The sequence below is a fragment of the Dermacentor albipictus genome, chromosome 3 (genome assembly GCF_038994185.2).
Source record: "Dermacentor albipictus isolate Rhodes 1998 colony chromosome 3, USDA_Dalb.pri_finalv2, whole genome shotgun sequence".
In the NCBI taxonomy this organism is placed as follows: Eukaryota; Metazoa; Arthropoda; class Arachnida; order Ixodida; family Ixodidae; genus Dermacentor; species Dermacentor albipictus.
Window position 1 is genome coordinate 99,993,428 of NC_091823.1, and position 26,631 is coordinate 100,020,058.

A 26,631-nucleotide genomic window follows, 5' to 3' on the forward strand; every position below is an offset into this window, starting at 1 on the left:
AGCATCTGCTTGATTGTTTGGGGGTTGTTTTTCTGGTTCACTACCACAATAATCATTTGTTTTGTGGCACTGATGAAGTGCCAAGATGCCACATATTTTGTTTTTCTCGACCGATAAAAAGGCTGCTCCATCTCTCGCATATTTTAGTTTTGCGTTCGAAGCACATGCAACATTTCTAGTCTCATCAATAATTGCCCTGAGCGGCACTTGTGTTTCATTGGTGCAGCAGTTGCAAACTGAACTGTTTCCCTGTAAGGTAGCAACTCTTTGCTGGCACTTACGCTATATACCAGCAACCCTTAAATTGGCCTAGGCATTTGTTGTTTCTGTTTATTATACTGTGTGTGTTCATGTGTCCATTCATTCGTCGTAAATTTTAAATACAGAATTATCCAGTGCACTATAATATGCAGTAGCAAGTTGATCATGTCTTTTAAAAGTGTTAGTAACATCTTTCAAAAGTGAGATGCTTATGCCACATGTAACTCTGTAGCATATTTACCTCTAACAAGTTCAAATGAGATGCTCAGGAGCTGGCATGCCTTTGCAAGGCTAGATCTGCCTGTAGCCAGCACCATTCTCCCCCCCCCCCCCCATTAGGTTTTCTTACTGTAAAAGCTTGATTGCTGAAACTGTTCAAAGTGTAGCCAGCTGTAGCACGATGCCAGAAATCATGCACAAAAATCCTACAAAGCGTACAAAATTGGCTATTGTTATGTGTTTAGTACAAGAAACTGCTTGCAGCTTATCTTGTAGGGGCATGGAAATTGCGCAGCGAGATCTCTCTCTATATCTTTTATTAATTAAACTGTGCAACCAGCAGCGAAAATTGGCACACTAGATAGTTTGTGAACTGCTGCTGAGTGCCTGCGTTTGAAAAAGCAGAAGTGTATCGATTCACCAAAAAGGGCTTGAAATTAAAAGAAACCTGATGCATGTTTTGGGACATGCCATTATGCTTCTCAATTTGTAATGACCTCTTGAAAGGATGCGGGTCAGTGTAACATGCTGGAATGTAGACAGCACTTGCAGATGTTAGGCAAAACTGTGTCACTTCTTGATTTTGCCCTGTAGCACTCTCTGCATTCCAGTGTGTCTCATTACATGAAGAAAAGGCAAAAGCCGAGATGTTTATGTCAGTATGTAGCTTCGAGGAAGCCTGAAATGCCAATTGTATGCTGAGCGTGTCTTTGGTATGAAATACAGACTTGCTGCTGTCCCTGACGTGGGCAGCGCTCTTTGTGCTGGGCACGGTGCTCCAGCTGTGGTCTGAGCGCGGCCGGGCACCCTTCCCCCAGTCACCGTACCACAAGTGGATACGAGATCGCAGCTCTGCTGGGCAGCCCTTGTTGGCGACGACGCCAGAGCTTCCTCCACCCCCATATGGCAGCATAGGCGGCACCGCACCCCCCTACGATCCACCGCCTACCTACGGGACGTTCTGATTCAGTGGTGATGGTCTCGTTGGCCTCATTGCCTCAATTGTCTAACCCCTGTACTTCTAAAACGTTCTTCCACTCGACAGTCCACCTCAAACCTTAAAAAGTAGAGGGCAGCACTGTCCCTTGACAGGAGTCGTCGCTGCCTTTCAGTAATTCTCCTCGTTGGTTAATTTTGTATCCAGGCACTTTCAGCCTCAACTTGCAGACACTGGAGTTGTGGAGGTGTGTTTTTGAAGCGATTTCTTGCCATAAGAATTACTGAACGACACTGTTGAAGTGCAGTGGGTACTCCAGTTGTACACAGCCGAGGAATACAAATCGACTCTCCCACAGTTGTTGAATGCAGGATTTAGCCTCTCTGATAGGGTGCTTTGCAAGAAGAGCCCACAGCATGTATCCGAGTGATATAACACGTGGTTGTTACCTGTGTTACTATATACGGTTGTATTCTATATTGCACTAGTCAGAATGGTCGCAAGTGATAGTACGTTTGTGAACAAATAGGTTTTGAATGAGTGTAGTGAAATGTTTATAACTTGTGTAAAAGATTACAGCATCTTACACTGTTTTCTGCTTGGAGGCGCCACCTTTTCTTATCTATCTTGACAAAAAGGAGTTGGCTTGTGTTGTCAAGTGAAAATTTACTTGCCAGATAACAGAAATAGGACTGTACGGTGACTTTGCATTTGTAGATAGTTAATATACTTTATTGTTTGTTAATTATGATGACGTGATACTCGTTTATTCTTGCCTCTTTGGCCAGAATTCTTTTAACTTCATGTGCACTTGTTATAGTTTTAATACCCAGTTGTGGAAGGGGTCTCGCATATTTTTGATCAAGCAACATAGCAGACGTCGTACCTGAAGCTGTGCTGTGTACTGTGTACGTCTGAGATAAGCTTTATATAAAGCACCAGCAGCAGGCATCACAAACTGGACGTTCACCATTTTCTTTTATTCTTTTTCTTGTCTTTACCGAAACTCTTTGGGATGAGCTATATTAAAAGTATGCCTCTTGACATTTCTAAAGTGTGCGCCTGTTCTGTTCTTTAGTACAGTTCTGTACAAGCTCTCCAAAAAACTTCGCTTTGGAAGGTCCACACAGATGACACAAAAGAACAAGCTGCCGACATGGCGTGCAAATAATTGTTGCAGTCTAGGTCTTGTTGACAGAGTGTTTCTGGCATTCCAGATACGCGTGAGGGAACAGAGACAAGAAAACAGCACAACTGCACATCTTTAAAATGCAAACAAAAACAAACATAAACGTAACTGTAGTGTCACATTGGATGATGCGGGCAGTGTAGTGAGTATTTCAATCACCCACCTGAGAGAACACACATATTGTCGGCTGGAACTGCATTTGCACCACAGACAAAGTGTCAAGTATGCACGGGTTAGTGTCGGCTGGATTGCATTTGCACTGCCCAAGAGACTTGTGGTCGAAAATTTGAGGCCTAGGGAGATGAGCTGTGGCTTGATTGCGATGACAACATTGACAACACTTGAGACAGCTCATTTGGAAAGTAGAGGATGGCAAGGTTAGGTGACATGTTGAGAACAATGAAAAAAAGATGGGGGCGCTCACAAGTGTGGTCGACTAGAACAAAGTCCTTATATTCACTAGCAACCTTGGGGGCTCTTGCCAGTATCTACTGGTCTCATCGTCCACTGTGGTTGCGACAATCGGCGGTCGAGGCACACGTGTTTAGAGTGTTCATGACACGCAATGATGATTACAGGAAGTGAAAGCAGCAGACTTGCTTTGTGACCAGTTGTGCAGTTACATCTGTTTGAAGGCATTTACTGCGTAAGTCCCACTTTGACCAAATCCATGCTCTTTTGCTACATACATATTAATGCCATATCCTTGTCATGTGCATGCTGCAACAAACCATGAATTTTGGAGCAGTGTGTAACAGGGAAGGCTGGCTAAACAACGTAGAGTCATTCAGTGATTATGCTGCTTAATTAACAATTCACAAGGCCTGTTGTGGTGACAGCAAGGTCGCCATGTATTGTAGCATTGAGAAACTTCGCAAACATTTAGCGTTTCAGCCAACAGTACTCACAAATCCTGAAGTGCTACCTGGGAACACTTAGCTTTAGCACAACAGTTTATGCGCCGCTGTTCTCAACCCACTGCAATTTACACAAACAGTTGGCCGCAGGTCAGTGAACTGAAACAAATACAGGGGGCTGCCACGTGAGCAACTGCACGCACTTTCACAAAATGTGACCACTGCTTCACACCCCTGCAAGAAGGGGCACGCACTTTCGCTGCACCATTCATCAGAGTCCTGCTGTGCACTGGCCGGGATCCGTGCGGACTAGAAGACTAAAGCAGAGCTTCTTCGTGGGCGCATGGAGCGCGACTAGTCCTTGTTGGCGCATGTGGCCGGGAAGTGGTCCTGGAGGTTGGCGTACGACCTGCTGCCCTTGGCAAGGCTCAGGTCGGTCGGGTACCCAACCATGGGCCATTGTCACTGTAGTCGGGGCCAGTAGTTGGACGGCACCGAGAGATCAGTTGTTTGGCCTGGGACTTGCACTGGCACCGTCACGCCTGGAGAGATGACACCTGCACACAGTGAAAGACATGATGCAGCATGCTTGAGGCCACGGCTCACCACAGGTTTTGCACTGTGGTACACAAGTGTGCTTAATCTTTGCAGTCCATAGCTTATACATGCAAAATAGGGCTCTCGGATGCAGGTTTGTGTGACTCAGTTATTGTTGCATGATAAAGCATTAACAACATTAAACAACTGGCTGCCAATAATGACCACATTGTAAGGCAATCCTACAGAATACACTGAGGAACATTTAACTTTGTAAGCTGGGTCGACTGTACTAGTTTCCACCATCCTTCAAGTGCATCATATGTTCAGCAGTGAACAATAGTACTGTAACTGGACAAGCTAAACCACTGTAACTGGACAAGCTACTGGACAAGCTAAAGCGTGCACATGAAGACAGATGGTTACATGGTATGATGCTTTAGTACTAGGGTACAACATAGCATAGGTTATGCAGGAATGCGTATTCATGCATAGAATAGTAGGAAATGAATAAATTGCGGCTGCGAAATACAACAATACAACACCAAGCAATGTGCACTTGCTGTAGAAGTAAACCAATGTTTTGGTAATTCCGAAAGGATTTCTTGTGTATTAGTGTATGCATTAACATGTGCTGTTAATGACTTGTGATTATAAAGCTTTAGGAGCATTTATTTCACATTTTGTAACAGCTTGCACACAGACTGCATACCCACACACAGCCCAATGGCTAACGTCTATGTTGTGCATGCAACCTCTGCAAAAGTTTCAAAAATATCGCGAAAGTGATCGGAGCTGCTTAGTGGCCCTGTGGTTGGGCATCTGCAGCTCTCTGAAGCTAGAGAGAACAAGAACTGCTGCCCTCAGTCTCCGCAGCTTTGGAACTCCGAAAGCCCTACAAAAGACTAGCAGCTCTGTTCATCACTAAAGTGACTTCAAAAACTGGCGAAGGCTACACACTGTACTACATAGGTGGCCAGTTCACTGCTGCAGTTTTGCATGACCACATGACTCTCCTGTAGTGCTACAGTAAAAGAAGCTTGGCTGCAGAGCAAACACGACCCACCTGCGGCACCATGGGGACTGGCCCCGCTGACCGCGTACGCGGCAGGGTGTCCGCCCGTGATGCTTCCCTGGCCGCCCGGGTTGGCCGATGCCCTGGAGTAGGCACCAAGGCCAAGAGTGTCGTGCAGCATGTACGAGTACGAGGCTGCATCCCGATGTTGTTGCTGCAGGCACGGACCCGAACCCATGCCGGCGGCCATTGGGCTGCGAACAGGTGTAATGGTGGGATTCAATGTGTCATGGCCAATGCATTTTGCAAACTATCACACACGATTTTCATGCGCAGCTCTCATGCCTAAACGTGGGCTATATAGACAGTCTCAGTGTGTTACCCCAAAAGGTTGAACATCGCAGAGGACAACACACTACACGAGTCAGCCTGGCGAATCATGTTGGCCAATTGAAATATTTTGGGGTTTGGTATGGGTTTACACTTTCCAGCTAGGTTCAGGTTCAGCTTCAGGGAGAATTATTAGTACTATAAAGAAATAATGGTTTGAAATGGTTCATGCAAGTTCAAATGGTTTGGAAGAAATAAAACCAATGGCATATGCCTCAGTTCCCAGAAAAAAAATGTGCAGTGCTTTAAAAAGAACATACTAGTTCTTTGAACCGTTTTCTTTTGCATGTATGTACGACCCTGAGTTGAACCTTTCGTCGCACTGGTTCCGATTCAGCTGAGATCAACTGCTCGGCGCGAGTTTTCCGTCCAGTTACAGTTCGGTTTGACACTCTGAGCAGAACACTTGCGCTGCTGACGCCCCGGTGACCTCGTTACCGTATGCGCCGTTTCGGCCTTTGCTGTCAACTCGCCTAAGGTCAGACGCATCCACACGCACATCCCGCACGCCTCTGGGAGCGGGGCGTCCATCTAAGAAGCTACGCATACCCAAATTGAACATTGCCCCCCGGCGATTAGCTGTATGCGCTATTTACATTCCGTTCTGTATCGCACCGTAGAGGGGACAGATAGCGGAGCTCACCTGTACGAGTCCTGCATGGCGGCAGCCATGGGCTGGCTCAGACCCGGGTATCCGGCCAGCGGACCGGCGAGCCGTCCGTGCACTGGTCCCCCTCCGACGGCGGCGGCAGCGCTGGACTCCGCGGCGCGTCGCTGGCTGCGCAGCTTCTCCTCGCGCCGCCACTTGGCCCGCCGATTGGAAAACCAGACCTGAGGCCGTCAGCACAACACGGACCGCCACCCCCCGACGCACATGCACCCGTAGTCCGACCGCGGCCAGCCTTTTTAACCCTAGGACTCGTGGTATATTTGCACAGAACCACGCGGCGTCACTCGCCAACTCGTAGGCGGGGTAGAGGTTTCATCGAAAGATAAGTTCCATCCAGTAGAGTGACAGTGACAAGAACTTTATTAAGAGTGTCCTGAGGAACTCGATTGGGGGGACCGAAGGCTCCCCGATCAAGTTGGTAGAATAGCCAGCATTTTTTTTTTTTCGAGAGTAGGGTGGGTGGGAAGCATGCGGGTGTTGTGGCACGTTGTTTTACCTTCGTACAACGAATTATTTTAGGAGGAGGGGGTGGGGGCACGTTCCCAGAGCCCCCTGCTCTTCCCTGGCTACATCCATTAAAAATTAAACGCGATAAAAATACGGCAAGGCTATGACTGGTAGTGCAGAAGTCTACTGCCGGACTCTCGAACTAATATTGCTCGGAAGAACCCAATTGGCGTCCTATCCACCTTACGCTCAATCCGCAAGACTTTCCGCACGCATGCGGGAAACTGCCCATGTGCACAAATTTTGGTTTATACATTGCTCGTGCGGACCCACTGTAAATCGAAGGTTGTGCAACTGTGTGCGACATGTACAGTATTCCGCACGTGGGTGGAGGCCGTGCGGATAAAGAGGAAGCTTTAGCTCGGAGCCCAACCCCGATACCGCCTATTCAAAAACACGTAAAACGCAGAAACGATATTACAGCGAAACTGTCTCTGGCTAGGACCCCGGGATTCTTTCGTGAAGTAACGTCGACAGATAACTATCACCATCTATGGCTCATACCTCCAAATGCAATGGCTCATATTCCCGCAAGTCAGAGACTACAAACACTCGGCAAAGTGAAGCGAACAGTGCATGCATTCTTTGAAATCACGCAATGAACATACAGAATAGCATGCGTCTCAATAAAGAACTAGCTCAAAACAAGCATGCGAACCACACAATTGATTAGAAGGCGCTCCTGCGCCTACATGCCATGCGAAGCACGTAGCGCTCCCCGCCTACGTTTCCCGGTAAAGGTTACTGTTGCGCAGGCTGCCGCGGCGACGGCAGCTTGACTGTTGCATACGAAGCAGGGAGTGACATAACTACACTTTCGCACATGAAGAAGAACCCGCCTAGCAACTGATCTGTGCTGTGACAGTGCTATGAGTAAAACCACGTATAGTGAGGACTCCTGAGGAGCAGCGGACATTCGAGGCGCGGCGAATTTCTCTTCTCTGCTTCACTCATCGTAGCTGCACGAAGTAGCGGCGCAAGCCAAGTCGCAGGCCGTTGAAACGTCTCTGGCTAATAATTACAGGTAAAGTGCATGTAATGTCGCCACGGGAATAATTTCAAGCTACGTCGCAATGGGTAATCTTTCTAGTTGTTTACAGCTTCGCTGTCCAACCTCCTTCACAGCGTGGATCGGAGACCATTTTTTCTGATATAACCAGTCGGCCGAATTTAATGAAATATATTGCACTTAAGAGAGAAAGTTGAATTCTAGTGAATGTAGGAAGTGAAATTTCGATTTCCATTCCAAAGGTTTTATAAGGAATTTTCAAAAATTGTGTTTAGAAAATTGAGCACAATATTCACAAATTTGTTGCTCTGCTCCAAGAACAGATATTGCAGTTCTGTCAACTTCATCCGTTAGATTATCCAAAGCGGACAAATCTGACATGTCCATTTATATCTTACGTGAATTGAATATATTATCTACGCAGGTTTTGCAAAAATTCTGCTCACATATTAATAGCTTATTTGAGAGCCTTTTATTATATATCAGTTTTGTCCGCTTTAGGTGTACTATTAGGTGCAATTTACAAGGTTGTGACATCTCCTTGCATTGCTCAGTTACAAAGTTGTAACTCTGATAGTTTCGTTTTCCGCAAATTTGCTATTTCTGCAAGTTTTTATTGAAATATTGACGACCCAAATAAAATATTTGCAACCAGCAGTCACTAGATGTCAAATTTTTCTAAATGCAACAAACCTCGTCAAATTTGTTGCAGTGGTTGCCGAGAAAAACAATTTCTCCTTTCCCACGTATTTAGATAAAAGCCCCAAGATAAGGTTTCCTCTCAAGTCGCCAGCGCACATTTTTCGTCGCGTACAAGGACCTAAACGCCACGTGAGTCTGGCAATAATAGTAGCGGCAAACGAAGGCCTCTGGAGATCGGCTGAGATTGTGGAAATTTCTCTTCAATTTCTCCTAGTTATCAACCTCTTACCACAGAATTAACGTAAAAAGAGAACGGGCAGAATTCGACAACGACGACGTTCCATGCATGCGAATAGCATTCTTTTGCGCTGAAAATTATTTTATTGCACTCTTAATGGGTGTTCGTTGTCCTACGTGCACTTTATTAGCAATCTACCTTAAAGGAACACTAAAGCGAAGCAATAAGTCAGTTTAGACTAGTAAAGGTTTGTTTGAGAACCCTGCAGGCAGTCATTTCAAAATAATAGTTTGATTATAAGATGAGAAAATTAAGGTCGAGTCATCAGTATTAGAACTAACCCCGATGCCGGTACGTCGGCGTGACGTCAGAGATTCCAAAGTATGTTTTCGAATTTGGGCCGCGTTGGCTGAGTAAAGGTTCCTGAAACTTGCTATGTTGAATATTTGGTTCCTTTATAACACAATGTAGTCAATCTGTACCGCTGTATAATCAGGCAGGCCTTAGAAGATGCCATCAAAATACATGACTTCACAGCGACCATATGCGAGAACTTCAAGGAGGCGTCGCCACCAGTCTTTCGTTTTTGCTCTTTTTCTGGCTCACCAAGCGTCTTATTGTGGTAAGAATGGTGTTTTTAGTGTCGTCGAAAGGTAATTTACGGGTGCAGAAGAAATAATTTTTCTGAATTGAATGTTTGATGTTTAATGGCTCGAGCGCCAGGTGTGTCCCTTGCGTCATTTTCTTTAGTGTCCATTTAACACGGGTGTATAATTGGTGATGTGCTCTTCACGTTACAAGGTTTATTACGCTAACGTGAACATACCCAGTGGCCCACATTCAGTGACCCAAGTTGTTTTGTAGTTGTTTCTAGAATTTTAGTATAAATTTGCGGTGTTTCACTTTAGTGTCCCCGTAGCTTTCAGCGTCGCACGCGCGCTGTCCGAACACGCTTCGGGTTTCTAAAACAAGCGCCCCCCCCCCCCTTCCTACAAAAGTAGACACGTACCTGGATTCGCGCCTCGGGAAGCGCGATCTTCTCCGCCAGCCTCTCCCGGGCGAACACGTCCGGGTAGTGGGTGCGCTCGAACTCTGCGTACGAGGGCGAGTCGCGCATGCGCACACGTGCTGAACGTATGTGCGGTAACGCACGGAGTGTGGCTGTCGTTCCGCCCGGTGTTTAGATCCCGAGAGAACGTATCAACGTGATATGCATGCTCAGCGAATTAAAGCGTCAGAGAATTGAAACGTTGCAAGTATTGTTGAGATGGCGTGCACCGGCACACACCTCGTCGCCTATAGCAAATCAAACTATACAAAACATTTCCCTTTCTTTTTTTAGGGGAAGGAGGTTATTACTGTATATGGCAGTCGCTGACTGGTCGTTTTCATGGCTTCCCCGGTGTCTCGCGAACGAATAACATTGAGAAAAGCGGATCCGACATGTATGATGCACATATGTTCGAATCACTGAATATACCGGTGTTTTCTGTGTTCGTTTTTTTTTTAGATGATACAGAAGTTTTAAAGATCTCCTGGGGCAGACAGTAGAATTGTAGGCATTTAGCTGGATTACTCAAGAAAGGCGGACATTACTTGCACGAGAAATTGAAATGCACAATTGACTAGTAAACGAGAAAAAAAATACTCATTCGCCTTGTAATTAATTACGTTACGGCACACATTGCAGTTTACGAATCGCATAGCCGGTGGGTTCCAACACGTGTCCACTTGGAAGGAATCTTCAGGGTGGCACCAGTTTCGAGATTTTCGTTCCCAAAGCGTGCGCCAAAAATAGGTCGGCGTTCCAGTTACTTTTGCGCTTCAACGCATAAAACGGCGGTTTGCTAAAAAAGAAAAAAAAGTAAGTTGTACAATAGTGAAGTTTTACCACAAGTTTCACGGCGCATATCTCAAAACCCTGCGATCCTACAATATGTTACAATATGTGCCGTGAAATAAATAATGAAAAAGTTAATTAGTGATTTTCTTAATTCGTCTATCGTGCATTCTGATCTCACGTGCGAGTAATATCTGCCGCTTAGAGTAATCCAGCTCAAGGACTACAATTACACTATCTGCCAAAGGAGATAACAAAAAAATCTGTACGGTGCAAGAAGACAAAGGAAGAACGTATATTTCTAGCTAGCAACAGTGCTCACCACGATCGCAGCTCGGGCCGGGTAAGCATATTGACAGCGCATGTACCTTCAACACACTTCTGTTAACGTGAAACCAAACACATACGATGCAGCCATATGTTATGTGGTTATGCTCATACTGAATGCTGTCAAGCTGCAAAAACTTGGTATACATGCATTCCGTATGTTCCAGCTAAAGTTAGCCAGGCTATATATAAAGAAAAAAGAAATAATAATAAAAAAACACGGTTCAAGATATGGTTACAGTCCTACGGTGGCTCCGTCGTCACAAGGTCTGACGACCAAACATCCTAGGTCTTATAATCGTATTTTACACCGTGTACCTTGAATTCTTTTTCTTCTTTTTTTTTTCTTCCTTTAACGGCTTGTTCAACGTTACCACACCTTGGCATCACCCCGCTCTATAAAATCGCGAGCAAAAAGCTTTGGAGAGCACGCCAGCAGCGAAATTTTATTATTATTATTATTATTATTATTATTATTATTATTATTATTATTATTATTATTATTATTATTATTATTATTATTATTATTATTATTCATTTATTTTATTCTTTTTTATTGCGCGGGAATGCCGCCTTGAATGACGGATCCACCGCACTGAGATCGAACAGTGTGCCATCAGATTACAGGCTAAGTAAGACAAAAAGATAAAAGTTACTTCGCGGTATACTGTGGTCTCCACAATTTTTTTTCGCCGTCGAGGGCGATGTGTCGCCGGGGGGGGAACACCACGCACCTTTCTCGAGCGCCTCGATCTGCTCGTTGGTGAAGGATGTCCGGTTCCGCTGCAGCTTGCGCTTCAGCCGCAGCCGCATCTGCGAGTCCTCGTCGCACGACGAGCTGTTCTCCGAGTTGCCGTCGGAGGTGCCACCGTCGCCGCCTTCTGCGCGAGACACGCGGGCACGCACCCGGTGAGACCGAATCCCGCGCGACCCCGAGTCGACGTGGTCCCCGCTAAACAGTATAATTGGCAGGTGACGGCACTTCGAAGCAGCTATAAGCCCTATATACGCTTTAAGAGAGCGGTACTGTGGAGAGAAGTGGGCGCCATTTTGCTTCTGCAGCCCTTTAGAGGGTTTACTCATAATGGCAAAGCCTTTGGCGCAATTCAAAAAGACAGGAACGTGACAGAGACACAGGACAGCGTATACCCCGTCGACGACTCCGCGCCGACGGCGAACGGGTGACAAACCGTGGCATTGAACTGGCGTCCGCGACAGGAAGTTCTGTACAAGGGCAGCACAGCGAACGAAGAACGAGAATCGTGGAGTTTGATCTGCCCTGTGTCTCTCTCACGTCCCTGTCTTCTTGAATTGCGCTAAAAGTTGTGCCGTTATGAATAAACCGCACCAACTAGCCCAAGAATCAGCCTTGTTGACCTTTAGGGGGCGTGGCTCATCAAGTTCAACGGCCCTTAAGAAATGTCCCTGTAAGGCGTTCTATTGTTTAACGCCTGCTTTTATCTTTCTTCTTATCCCCTCGTCCGCTCCGCATCGCTGTCCAACGTTCAGGTGTCAACGCAATTTCAAGCAGTTGCTAGTGCGGCAAGCGGGACCTCCCTTTCATTAGAGAGAGAGAGAGAAAGATAGGAAGGAGAACTGGGTGGCGATGCAGGCCCACTCTTCGCCGCGTGTCTGCACGGCGTTCTTCTCATTGTAGCATTCGGCCAAACAGCAGGGCGTGCATGGCAAGCTGCTATACTATATCTCGGTAATTAAACGTGCGAAGTGTGCGGACCTTGGTCCAGTATACGCGCATATCATACGCGCCTGGAAACCCAGACTGGCAGAGCGTGCCGAAGCGTACTGAAAAAATTTTCATGGAACCCTATCGTGCACGTATTCGACAACGCGCGCTTTCACGGGTTATTGTATCGCCAAGTGTAACAAGGTTTACAGAAGCGCATAAGGCACGTTTCAGCGGCCACGGTCTCGAAGAATCACGCATATATTGTAGGGTTGCGCCAAGGACCGCTTATCACCAATCATTGGGCAATGCAAAATGCGGAAAAGTAAATAAATTAATAAGGGCGCACCACTTCTGCACCATTCGGTCGGTCAGTGCTTGGAATCTGGCCATGGAACCTTTCGATTCTGATCACGTTAACCGGCTAACTTAAAACTTCGGGCAAGCTCCCAAAAGAAACTGCTGGCGGAGTAATTTGTCTCCGAAAATGGCGACAGACCGCTCGTTGGGGTGTTTATACGGACAGCCACGATTTCGTTAGTGCCGGCGTGGACTTGAATCGAGGAGTTGGTTCTCGCAAAGTGCGCGCAGTGTCAAGGAGTGCGGCAATATTTCGCCAAGACGACGAGGCGTATCAGACAGCGATGACGACCGAGGTGCAGCTGGTGCTGGGTTAAATAATAATAATACTAATAAAAAAAAAGAACCACAGTGAGGAACTGAAGATTGGCACCCACTTCGACGTCAGGTTGTGTATAACGTTCAACATGAACTTTAACCGACTATTGCCCGACACGCTACCTTGTGTATATAACGTGCGCGTATTACTGACCTTATAATTGGTCTACGAGGAAGAGTACCTGACATCATTAAGATATCGAGATAGGTACAGAGGCTGTCACGGTGGAACGCAAGAAACCTGCCAAGATCTTCCTGAGTTCTTCCTCAGCTACATAGAGTCTGCGAAACTCGTGCCAACAATGCGGCGTATAAAGTGTTTCTGCTGGCGTCTTGGTGCAAATCTGTTTTGCGTGACTTAGAGCACAGGGAGTAAGGTACGGCAGTAATAGATAAAAAGCTTGCGAGCCCCGCGAAAAATTTTAGTCGCGGCCAAGTCGCATGCACTGACTGCCATAATATGGCCGCTCGCAATTAAAGGTACGCACGTCACGCCCTCCGAATATGCGAGAATTTTTTTTAAAATTTAATGTGCGCGATGAGTAAGTAGTTCAGGCGGCCCAAGTGGACGAACAGGTGACAGACGGCGGGATGTAGTGCCCGGCCAGCAAGTCGCACATTTCCCTTTTTTAACACGTGGCACACATGCAAGTTTCAGCTCTGTTTTGTTTAAATTGTAACGGAATAAAAGGAAAGCGACATGAGCAACGATCAGAACCGTAACGCGCCCACGTTTAACGTCTTCCGGGAGGCCTGCGCCTTCCAAAAGGACACGTCAGCATTCCAAGGTCGCGCGGCGGTACACAGTTACTACACACATTCTTGCGTTATCGACCTGTTTGCGGGGCCCTCGGCTTATACGCATAACCACCGAGAGCCACAAAAAGCGAGAGAAACGCGGACTCTCCCCTGCGGCCGCCGGTTCGACACAGCGCCGTTCGTTACAGACGCGCCGCGCCGTCCACGTTTCGTACTCGGCGTGCTTTACCTCCAGTTCGCGCTCGGCGCGACGGCTGCACCGAGCGCGGCGATGCGTACGGAGAAGCCGACCCCTCGGGCGACGCGCGGACGCAGCTTTTCGCCTTGCCCTCGACTCCCCACCCACCGACACCACCAAAACGTAGTCATCACCGCGACTGCTGCGCCTCGATCGCTCAGGTTCCCCTTTCACACGTGGGTGCGAATGTAGCGAGAAAGCAGGAAAAAGCAGAAACAATACTCGAGAAAGAGAGATAAAGAAAAACATAGAAAGCGACAAGATAGGGGAGCCAAGCGCAGGTCGCCAGGCAGATCCGGATCATCGGGCGACGGGGCGCGCCCTAATCAAGTTTGGCCTGGACCCCCACGTCCTAACGAATCCCATTAAGCGCCGGGGCGGACCCGCCAATGAGCTGTAATTGAATCACGCGCGCCCACATCCGCGCCCTCTCTCTCATTGCTTGGCGCGCATGGAACGATCGCGTTGGTGCGTTGGTGCCGGCGACGCGGCGGTCGTAGGGGAAAGTATGCGCGCACGTGAAGACGCCCCCTCCCGGTAGCGCTGATGTAGCCGCGCGATACGGGCGGCTCTGATCCGTGCATCTAGTGGGTGAGAAGGACCGCGACTCGCGAAACGCGCGTGTCTGTGTTGGTGGTTACGATGAGGCCTGCTAATCCGGAACCGCCGGCGCTCCGGGCGTCAGTCGGAAAGAATTCCTATAAGTTTGCTTGTTCCGATGACGTTTCTCGGTAAAATAACTGTATGCGTTTGTACGGAGATATAGCGAGCGCATGTACATGGGCCGATTTCATATTTCTTGCAAGGTGACAAATGTAGCAAGACCGATTTAAGAATTGTCTTGCGTATCAGAACGTCAGGAACATGTTGCTCGGAGGCTCGTAAAGAAAGCTACACATCACACTTTGTTTGAGCTATTTATGTCACTACAAAATCCAATATGAATGAATGAATGGATGAATGAATGAATGAAGTGTACATGTGTACGGGTGTTGCTCTCCATCAGTGGACGCGCTGTCAAATAACCTTTTAGGACAATAAGTAGTAGGCCCCACCTAAATTAATGCGTCAAGGTTTGATGTATATTTATTTAAGAAATCGCTCTATCAGTCAATCAAACACTGGCCAGGGCCACGAGAGTTGGTCCTGGCCTCGAAGCAACTGAAGCAGACACACGGAGGCGCCACCACGACACTTCACGGGGCATTCGCTCGATCGTAACAGCCGCAGGAAGCACTAGACGGCGTTTGTGACTTGCGAATTTAGCGCAATCTTTTCGACTCACAGAAGGGACGAATGTTCAGTGTAGGGAAACCTCGATATCATACGATAGAGGTACTCAGAACATTGGGCACCACTGTTTTTATTCGCAAGCAGCGGGTCCACGTACACAGACGAGGCACTAAATAAGGTTTCGCCCCGGCTCAAACACAGCGGCCTTTGGAAGCGTGCGAAAGGGAACTCCTAAGCAGAACAACCGGACAAGTGGCGCCATCTCTACAGAAAGCCTACAAGCATCCGCTGCTTTCACTTCACTTTTTACATCCCCTGGCTCTAGCTGGGTGAACAGAGAGAGAAAGTTGCGTCTGTGAGAAAGAAGGTTCCCGTGGGCTTCGCGCCTAGCGAGGCAATTAGCCGTGCTGATCGAGCAGCCGCCGCAACCAGGCGCGAGGAAACAATATGGTCGATACCGCGGATAGTCGATTCGAAGGGACGCAACTTCCCGAAGGGCTTCTGACGTTCGACCAAGCGTGAATATAAGACTCCGCTTTAAAACTTCTGCACAATGGCGATTCGCGCTGCGCGTTTATTCCGGTGTAACTGGATAGTCTGCGAGCACGACGGGGAGGGGGCAGAGGGGTCTCGCACGACTGAAGTTTTTGTGCAGCGTAAATTTAAAGCGCACGTCGGACGTGCTCCTCGGCATGTGGCGCCAGCCGTCGTGCCCGTGGCGTTCCACTGCCGGGCACGAGGTCGCGGGTTCGGTTGTTTGCCAACGCGGCCCCTATTTTAATGGATGCTAAATGCAAAAAGAACGCAAGAGCGCTCGTTCGCTTCGATCTATGTGCGCGGCACAGATGTGCAGTTGGTTAAAATTAATGCGGAAAACCTCCGCTAACGGCGTCCCTTGTAGTTCCACTGTGTATACAGTTTCTGAACGTTAAAATTCCGCAATATAATTTTCAATATATATATATATATATATATATATATATATATATATATATATATATATATATATATATATATATATATATATATATATATATATATATATATATATATTGATAAACCGAGTCGCCCATAATAACGACTGGTGTTAACGTGCATAGGCTCGCTTTAGGGAGCCCGTAATGGGAGCCTATACAGTAACGCTAATAACGAATTTTGATTAGAACAAATAACATAATTTTATCTTCGAGGCAAAAAAGAAAGTAACTTTCTAAAGCTTGTTTTTGCGCGTTGCACTGAGCCGCGGAATTGAAATTTGAGATAATGAGACTCTTGGCGTGAATTATTGTGATCGCCGCTACGTAAAAAAAGAAAGAAAGAAAAAAAAATGAAAATTTGCGGTGCCGAGAGAAGTATATACCTCGTGAATGCCATGTTGTTACAGCAGTCCTCGCGTTGATGGAAATGGCAACGACGGATGCTTTCGCTCGAAAAAAGGTCAATTATATACACGGCAGGGTACAGGGTGAATCCGTCGAGCCTATCGCTCATCAGGGACGACGGCGCGTCCTTTCCGCGTACCACCGCCAAAGAGGCTGACGCAGTGCAGTGAAGCCGATGCCTAGAGCTGCGGCCGCTCACTTCGCCACGGTGGTCCGCGCGCACGGTTCTTTCGCAGGAACCGCAATTGAGAGCGCTGCAATACGATGGAGCACGAGCGCAGTCACGTGGTTTTATTTCGTATTTCGCGGGCTCTCTTTAAACGCCGAAAAAAAAATCAGCACGCAGCATGTACGTTGCCACAAAGACTTGGATCGGTCGTTTCTGAACGCCTTCTACAACACAACGAAACGCACTTGGGCCTAAAGTGACTCTTAAAGATTTTTCATAATTCATCTTGGTAAATAACTAATTAAGCGGAATATTAAATAATACACTAAGGAGCACCACATGATGGTAAACCATATGCCGTTGGTTTCATTCAGCTGGGGCTAACCACTTTTTTTAAAATCATTGGCACAAGTTACGTGAAACACCCTGTATACCGGACCCCTCTGGCACAGGCGAAGCTTACAATGCCAGTTTGTAATGTCACTGCAGATAGTAGCCGATAACTTTTTAATCACAACTGTATTACCACGCTCAGTTGCAACGCGAAAGCGAGTGGCAAAGAGGTCGCTCGGTATAGCTCACACTGAGCGCGATAGTACGTCGACCGAAATCTGAACTTTTCAGCCCTAAAAGTGTTCGCTGGAGTTGTCCGCGTAACATTATCAAAATGTTCCGGGTCCCAGTATGACAATGTCGGGACACCCATTTTTCACGGATTGATTCCCGTGTGATTTAAGCCACATATATCCTTCACAGGAAGAGCGCGTTGTCTGCATCTTAAGCGTGCCCAAGCATGTTTAACCTTTCTCATTTCCCCCTTCCTCCTCTTCTGCGTTCCAGCAGAGACTTTGCTCTCAAGGAAAAGACCGTCACTCACAGGACTGTCGCAGAATGCTGCAAAAGGCGTCAACCATACATGTCTCCTGCAAGAGCAAACTTCGCGTCGGACGAAACATTTGTCTAGGTTTGGGGAACCAAACACAGCATCACTGCCACGATAACGGCAGATGTGCCCCTTTATAGCTGCATGGCTCACCAGTTATATGGTGCTGCGCCGTCGTTGCAGCTTCAATTCACGGCCTGCATGGGCATCCGCGTTCGGGTGAAGGAAAGACGCAAAAACCGCGGTGTGATTACATTTAGAGGCGCTTAAAGCATCTTCAGACGGTCAAAAACTTGCAACGGGTTGAGCCCGGGGAGTCAAAACCAACGGATTCAATCATCGGAAGATCGAGCCGCGCGACAAATCTTGTTCGTGTCGACATCCATGTACTTCACACTTCGAGCGATCCGCGGATCGGATCAGAACCTAATTGCTCTCGGCAAACACATTTTGCCGCGTTTACGTACGCTCGTGGAAAGAAAAAAAAATAACAAAGAAAAAAGAATGAAACCCAATCGGAGGCCGCCGTACACGCGAGAAGCATTCTTAATCACGAAACGAAAGCGCCCGCTCCCACCGACCCGCGTCCCACATCCCTCGTTCCAACGCGAGCCGCGTCCCTCTGTGGGGACGAGCCCTCGGGAGACCCCGGGCGTAAACTGTTCCGCGAGCAAAACCACGCGGTGAACTGCGACGCGGTGGCGTGTCCGCAACCTCGGCACGCCCGTTCCTTGTCTACAGTTGAGAACGCTCGCCGCCGCGGAGGGGTGCGCCGGGCAAGGAAGGGCTGGAGGCTCTATCGGGAAAGACGGGGGGAGGAGGCTGCTGCGAACTGCGCGGGTAACCGTTTCGCGTTGAAAACGAAACGCGGCGGCAAGCGAGCACGGCGCCGCTCTTCCCAGCTCCCCAGAGGTGATGAGAGTCCCGGGGAGCAGTGCAGGGTATACATACGCGACGGTTTGGAGGAGGCGTGGAGCGTCCCGCAGGAGTTTGTACAGTCCAAACCAGCGCCTCCCTCTCTTTGTGCCGGGGCATCGCTGCATCTCTCAGCCGTGGAGCGTGTATATCTATATATATATTTACTCCCGCGCAGGGCTTTTCCCGGTTTCTCCTGTACACAAGCTCCCTACACAAGCTCCCTCCCTCCCTCCCTCTCTCTCTCGGGCGCAAACAGGATTATCCTAATTTGGTCGTTACAAGGGGGCTAAAGTGTTTGGGAAACCCGGTCGTTAAATCGATACAGTTGCGTTGCGCGCCTTTTCATTTATTTATTTTTTCGCTCCCCGCGCCGCCCGCTTCAGCATCTCCTCCCGCTCCTCCGCATCCCGCTGTGGCCTCCGCCGGTTTCGCGAGCTCGCCGCCTGCGCGTCGGCGACGACCCACGACAGTACGCGTTTAGGGAGTGGACTGAGACTCTCGCTGCTACGCTTCTTTTTGTTTTTGTTTTTTGTTTATTTCGGCGCGCACGCCTACGCTCCTCGCGTTAAAGCGCGAGCTTGGAAAAAGGAAGAAAAAACAGAACGAGGGTTGAGCCATAGGCTGACTGTGTAATGAGGAAACAGTAGCGCCTCGCGGCTTCTTCAGCTACGCGGTATAACCCTCCCCGGCAGGCAGGCGGCCCCCGGAGGGCGTTGGAACGGTGGCGACTCTTTTATAGAGTGTCATATAGAATGTCTCTTTGAACGCGGCGTTCCAGTTTCGGCCGCGCTTGTTGGCCTGCGTTGCAGTGGATGAGGCAGATGAGAACAACGCCCTGTTCCTTCTACGCTCACTCACGCCCATTCCGCGTTCCTAACTCCTCTCCGCGTATAATACGCAAAGAAACAGTGAGAGACGCGAGGAATCCTCCGGAATTGGAGTAGACATGCTGCAGGAATGGAAGTACACTGTAAATTAATTTACACCCTAAATAGTGAAAAAGCGTGTAAATGTGTCTATAACTCACACCCTTAGGGTGTCCGTTATATAGATAACACCCTAAGGGTGTGAGTTATAGGCTCATTTACATCCCTTTTCACTTTTTAGGGTGTAAATTATCTTACAGTGGTAAATGGCGCGAGGTTAGCCACGACGCGGCACTATATATATACTATTCAGTTTGCGCACCGCGTGGAGGATTGGTATTTATGTGCGCGATGTGGTGGACAGATACGGTCACACAACTGCTTCAAGTACTTTGCATAGTTTATTCTTATCCGATCGCATTCTTCTTGCTTAATAGACGTTCGCGGGCCCAACCACAGAGCCATACAGGGGTATAACGCGACGTGTGGGATCATTTATGCCGTTCGACAAACTTTTGAAATAAACAAGAACATATAGCCGCGCTGTTGTTGTTTTCTTTGTTATTTTAGCCTCGTGTCGTGCTTTTGCTCTCTGAACGGGGTCTACGCCAGCGTTTTGCACACTTCGTACGTATATAGGTATTATAGAAATAACTTCGTCTTGTCGCCCCCGGCCTGAAGGTCGACTTTCTTTCTTTCTTTCTTTCTTTCTTTCTTTCTTTCTTTCTTTCTTTCTTTCTTTCTTTCTTTCTTTCTTTCTTTCTTTCTTTCTTTCTTTCTTTCTTTCTTTCTTTCTTTCTTTCTTTCTTTCTTTCTTTTTCTTTCTTTCTTTCTTTCTTTCTTTTTTCTTTCTTTCTTTCTTTCTTTCTTTCTTTCTTCAAAGCTGCAAGAACCTACAGATTTGACAAGGGACTGTAGCCAGGTCGGTTACACCACTTACAAAGAAAGACCTCTCATATCTGCGGCGCAAGTTATTTCGTATAGTTTGGCCCTACAGAGGTTGCCATTTTCTCCCACGAAATTATGCTTCGAAACCCGCGACTGTCACGGCAACTTACTACAGTTTTTTTTATTTATTGTATACCGTAACGGTCGCGTGCAAACGATTTACGTTTATATACGCCTCAAGCGAACCTACATCATCAAAAAAATCCGCAAGATCGTCCCTTTCGCACAGCAGCTAACGCCGCAAACGAGGCGGATTGTTAGACACAGTGGTTCACGGAGGACTGTTGATTGAAGAAACCGCTGAAATGCTTCCACGATTGCGATAAATGCGTGGAAATGAGCTGCGCTTCGGGTACGCAAAAGCGGCGTGATACTATGCAATATACGGACATAACGTCCGCGTTTCATTTACGCATAAATACGCACAGCAAGTGTATATAGTACCCTCTTACGAGTTCCATCTTGCCTCCCTTAAATTCTATACGGTATGCATACGAGCGCGCGCGCTTAGTATGCAGAGTCTGTCGGCCGGGCTCCGCGGACGAGTATTCGGAAACGAAACAACGCGATCGTGCACTTCCGGGATTCGCCGGCGACGCTGCGAAACATCGCTTTGCATGCACGCTTTGCATGCACGTATCCACGGGGGAGCCTTACGGCCCTGTGAGGATGCGTGCCTGCACGTTTAACGCTGAACGAGCTGCAGTCTTCAGACGGTCGGCGCTATAGCATCATTCGCGACATTGCGAGACGCGATTTAGAGTCGCGTACACATACGTACGAACCGCAGTATTCGCGACGCATCCGCGTCCCAACGATAATATATACATGTGTGTGTGTACGACGAGCTATATATGCGCTGAGTTCTGAACCTCGCCGCATGGAATAAAGCGCGATGTTTACGGAAGTTCGGTTGTAAAACGGCATTTACGAACCGCCTTTACGAGACGCTGTATACGAAGTGAGAATGGGAATGGAAGGCAGCGGCCATATAACAACGAGCTATGATGTTCTTGTGTAGCGCGCACGGTTTGTCTGAAGGCTGCCAATCGCTTCATGCGCGCATGCTGTGCTAAGTTGCTTTTGCAAGCGAGGCAACGGCGCTGTAGCAACGCAACATTGCACAACGCAACGAAACATTTCAACGCTGTCACGGATGTATAGTTAACGCTGTATAGAGCAACCGCGGTAAGGACTGTTTATTCAGGTTCGATTACGGTGCGCTTTGTATACTGTGCGGCTGCTAAAAAGAGCGGATACTGGACGAATTACGATCGGGGTTTCGACAGGGCAGCAACATTTATTCGGACCAACGAGCGGATAGGTCTCATAAAATAAGTCTATGAGAAAGTTTGCGTAGTAATAGTCTGAAGCGAGCGAAGTATTTCATAAAAAATAGCTATTTTTTTTATTAATTTGAATCCTGTATACATTTCCTGTAAGGCAATTTCTTCCAGGCCGATGAATTAATTTAACATAGCAAAGACGGAAGCACTATCCAGAACGTTCGGCTTGGTGAGCGGTTGCTTTTCGGATGTTCTATCTTTTAATGAGTTCCGTGTATAAATGAATGCTTTGATCCGGGCCACCTGGAAATATTACTATGCGGAAAGACTCGTGAATTAAAGAATATGCTTCGAATTGTTATTTTCAGGCTGCAGAACCAGCGCCAGCCTCTGGAATTCCCGGGAAAGAAATAATAAAACTGCCACACGTCACTCGAGCAAGCCCAAATCCTCTTCACATTTAAGGCAGCACATCTTTCCGTCGTGCCGGTTGGCCACGTAGGGCCTGAGAGTTGCGCTGAGCGTTGAAAAAACGTTATTTTATTTTTATTGACTTAGGAAATAATTTATAATGTCTCCATAGTAGCAGGCTTTGTTGTTATTATTATACACCAAAGCCTCCGAAGAGCAAGATTCGCGTTCCGTGACATACGCAGAAGAATGTGTATATATAGTATGTGTGCGGGTCACTCGTCTTTCGTGCGGTTAAGGTCACTGAGAAGTGCTCTTCGCCGCATGCACATAAGCGAGTTGGTAAAGCGCACTTACAAACTGTGCCTGTAAATGTTTTCACCGGTAGACGTCTGTTAGACACAAGGAAAGATGACTGGATTGATAAGCCGAAGAAAGCTATTCGCTTAAAAAAAAAAAAGAAAGGAAAGCAGCGTGCTTTGTGTTGCGTCTTACGTGCGTGACGGTCTAGTTTGGCTATTTGAGTTAGAATTTAAGCGCACCGAAAAACCGGACACAGAAAGGAAGTCGACAGGACAGCGCTTGCTTGGTTGTGAAGAGCACTGCGTACTAGAAATATATTGCAAAACGATGGTTGGTTGGGCTAGTTGGTTGGCATTGGCCTAATTGAGCGCTGTCTTGTCTACTTCCTTTCTGTGACCGCCTCTTAGGTGCGTTAAATACTAACATAAATATAGACGCCAGCCAACTAGCCATCTTATTGTAGTTTGGTTAAGCAACAGAAGAAAAAAAATTATACCGTCCGAATTCCAGCAATAAATTGTGAATATCTTGAAACGATTTCTATAGGAATGCTTTCTTTACCTTACTTCGCCCACGCTTAACATTAACTCTACAAAAACGTTGCGTTTGACGTTAAGAGCGATATTTACTCGTCCGCAACAAGAGGTCACACGTCTATAAGAGAGACACAACGCGTCATTTTTGGAGCGATCGAGTTTCGCGGTAGGCACGCACAAAACAGAAAGATGCCAGAAAAAAAATAAATTTTCCTCCGAAACAAAACGCAAACGTCATTCTGCAACTTGCGGCGCGCGTGTTCATTCGCGTCGCGAAGGTGCTTCAGCCTTCCGATGTAACCTCCCAGAAAGCTACGCGTCGTGATCACGAAAAAGGAAAAAGCGGGGGGGGAGGCCAGCCAGCGCACGCATGCCTCGCAAGGCGCCACACGGCGGCGACGCGTTCGTGTAGTCTCAAGCGAACTGCGCGCGTCTCCGTGCAGCGCCAACACAAACCCCGGCGTTGTTTCCGCTTGGCGGAGCACGAGCGGATTTGTGCGCGCGCTCTCTCTCTACCCCGTTTCTTTCTTTTTCCTCCGTGTTCGATCACTGCCTCCGCGCTTTTCTCTATAGTCGCCATCCCGAGAAAAGAAGAAGAGAAAAAGAAGAGGGCGCAACGAAATAAGCGAAAAGGAAACAACTCAACCATGCAGGAAGACTCGAGTGGAGGATTATATGTCGTGTCACTCTCGGCGTTCCCGTCTTTAATCCCGAGTCGCTCGAATGTTGCCGCATCTTCTTACCTCCGCGCCGCCCTCTCCGATATTGCGCAGCTGGGTTGCTCTTGCTTGTCTTCCCGTGTACGTCGTCTTTGTAGCGCGTGCGTATACGCGGCCATGTTTACTATATTTACCATATTGAGCTACTTGCGACGTATGATTAGAGTATACAGTTCCGTAAACTGCGTGAAAAATAAGCCACGGCGTCGGCGCTCCAACAAGTATATGTATTACAGCAACACAGTCGCGCCAAGCAACTGAATGTTGCAGTTAAAGTAATCGCTTTTGCTCGAATAAAGACACGGTGCTCGCGTTCAGGTGGCTTGAGGTGGCTTCGAGACCGTCAAACATTATACGGTTTGACTGACATGTACCGTGACAGTTTGACAGTCTTCGATGATTTCTCTCCCTTCTTTTTCTTACTCCTTTCAAGAACCTCAACATTGCAACTTAAACCTCATCGATGAAATTACGAGCTGATTCTCAGCACTGAGCCACTTCGAGTGAGGGACTTTTTCTTCTTCTTTTAATGTGAAAATTAATTCATTAAACGTTAAGAAGTGGCGGGTGACAGATATCCCGTTTCGCTTCGAACGCAAGCGCGCTGCATGCATTATATACCGTTACTCAACCACAATATCGGAAGCGGCCACAAAATCTGTTCTCGCCAAGTCTGCAGTGGCAACTGATTGCGTTTCCGGCGCATCTAATTCAAGACACGCAATACGCATCGCGTTCGAAACACGTCTATACTACGGAGAAACGTTATCGATGCCGACAAAGAGAAAAAAAAAACATTTCCACCGGTATACTACAGCGCGGTTATTGCAAGGAATGTGTACACGCCAGAGGTGCGCCTCCACTGAAAAATGCTTCGATTATAATAACGTATCTGATGTTTACTTCAGCTATGTATTCTATGAACACACACAAAAAACTATACACGTGGTATTTAGTACACTGCTGGTACCTCCGGACGTTATGGGAGGCTTCGGTTCACAATAAATCCACAGTATACAACCACGGCCGCTCGATGGAAGAGCATAGAACTGTACTTATCGGGGCAGCAACTGCTTTACTGCGAGGCGCATACGGTTAGGAAGGTTTATCCACGCGTACAACCTGGCGAAGGCAAGTCCACTTGTGGAAGTTTGGCTCCATGCCACATTCTCTGTTCCACCGCCGTCGATCACTTCAAGCCTCCATCTTCCCGTGAACCTCATGTCTGTAGCGTATACAACAAGCGTGTTTGAGTATATTACGTCGTCTCAGTATATAACAACGCAAGCATATCTTTCGTCTTATGCGCGAAACGTGGGTATACGGCAGAGACTGCATGCACGGCACTCATCGCTTTCGCGGCTCCAACGGAGTAGAAAGAAAGAGAGAAAGAGAGAGCTTGCGTGAGAGAGAGAGAGAGAAGGTATATAGAATGCGGCGGAGAGAAGGAACGCTTATACCCGCTCCGGAAATCGATCGTCTCGAGGGGGATGCCTCGCATCGACGATCCGTATAAGGGCGAATTTGCTGAAGAGGATATAGGGGGGGGGGGGGGAGGGAGAGGAACGAGTACTGATCCGACGACGCCTCTATCTATGCATGACGTCGCAGCGCACAATACAGCGCGCACCGCCCGCCTCCGCACGGAAGCACCTCGCATAGGCATCGCCGCACGCATAAATGTATGCACGTCCTTTGCATATTTTCACAGAAGTGCGCGAGCGAGCGCGCGCGCATTTTCCGGGCCGAGGACCTTGCGCGGCACACTGGAGCGCTGCGCGCAGCTCGCTGAGCGGGTCGGAGCCGGCCATGCGTGCGCCGCCATTATTATTGAGCCTTTGAACACGAACGACGTTTTCAAAAGATGCGCGGCACCGTGGAAGAGAGAGAGCCACGAGGCGACCCGCATGCGTATATGCACATGTACGCACATGGGATAGCGAGAACGCGCGTGCCGGCAGGTGTTGCGCGATCTCCACAGTATGCAACCCGAGCGAGCGAGCGAGTTCGGGCTGCGTATACGAGGAGTCCACGGAGAGGTCGAGGAGGAAGCGGGGAAAGCCGATCGAAAGACGAGCCAGCGAGTTTCTCGGCGGCGCGTGTTCGTCGTGACCGTTGGCGCGCTCTGCGAGTGACCGCGTGGCACGCTTAATGAAATGAACTCCGCACGGACACAGACGGACGCACGGATGGACGGATAGATAGATAGATAGATAGATAGATAGATAGATAGATAGATAGATAGATAGATAGATAGATAGATAGATAGATAGATAGATAGATAGATAGATAGATAGATAGATAGATAGATAGATAGATAGATAGATAGATAGATGCAACCGCCTCCCCTCCCCGTCCCTGAAAATTTTCTGTACCAGGGATACGTGGCATGAAACGATGTGCGATAACACCCTACTCCACCCCCTTTTCCCCAGCCATGTGCCTTCCCTCCCTGACCAATCGCTAGAAAATATTCCCCGCTACACCGCTGCCAACGTGCCCAAAGTGCCATCCAGTGTGACATGCGTGTGTGTGCGTTGTGTGTGTAAAAGAGTGCGTGCTTGTATACATTTGATGCCAATTAGTTACACGAGTTAGATTTCTTATTTGCATTGTGCATGGTTATAGTCGTAGCGTTTTCATTTTCAAGGGTTAGATTTCTTATTTGTATTGTGCATGGTGTTTTCATTTTCAACATTCTTGACTTGCTTTTGTTAAAAGAAACATATATTACTTTCTTCTTTGGCTACATATACTGATTCTCCGCAACCACGTGGGCCCAGCCGACCCTTACCACCCCTCTCAGATGTTTTCTTTCGAGTCACCCTCAATAAACCACATGCAATGAAGCAACGCATGCATTTGCTGCGGAAATAATATATCTGTTTATGCGCATGCATTACACGCGCAGTTAACTGGGCTGGTGCATGCGCCCCGTTCCCACCTATATCTGTGCATTTAGTTCACCTTCTCATCCTCT

At 47.8% G+C, this 26,631-nt stretch overlaps 2 protein-coding genes across 3 annotated transcripts in view; one reads left to right on the forward strand and one right to left on the reverse strand.

The window, feature by feature from the left end:
* LOC135901321 (transmembrane 7 superfamily member 3-like) overlaps positions 1-2,471 on the forward strand; it is a 28,542-nt gene extending 26,071 nt beyond the window's left edge. Inside the window, exon 10 of the mRNA XM_065431066.1 lies at positions 1,207-2,471. Coding sequence (XP_065287138.1) covers positions 1,207-1,445 — 239 coding nt within the window. The 3' untranslated portion in view covers positions 1,446-2,471. The remainder of the gene's footprint in view (positions 1-1,206) is intronic.
* A 114-nt stretch (positions 2,472-2,585) lies between these two features.
* The window catches only part of LOC135901322 (paired box protein Pax-6-like), an 80,775-nt gene continuing 56,729 nt past the window's right edge, over positions 2,586-26,631 (reverse strand). For both annotated transcript variants that reach the window (XM_070535813.1, XM_065431068.1), the window contains exons 5-9: positions 11,373-11,519; positions 9,481-9,563; positions 6,049-6,236; positions 5,067-5,269; positions 2,586-4,020 (exon numbers count right to left, since the gene is read on the reverse strand). In XM_070535813.1, coding sequence (XP_070391914.1) covers positions 3,926-4,020; positions 5,067-5,269; positions 6,049-6,236; positions 9,481-9,563; positions 11,373-11,519 — 716 coding nt within the window. In that variant the 3' untranslated portion in view covers positions 2,586-3,925. The remainder of the gene's footprint in view (positions 4,021-5,066; positions 5,270-6,048; positions 6,237-9,480; positions 9,564-11,372; positions 11,520-26,631) is intronic.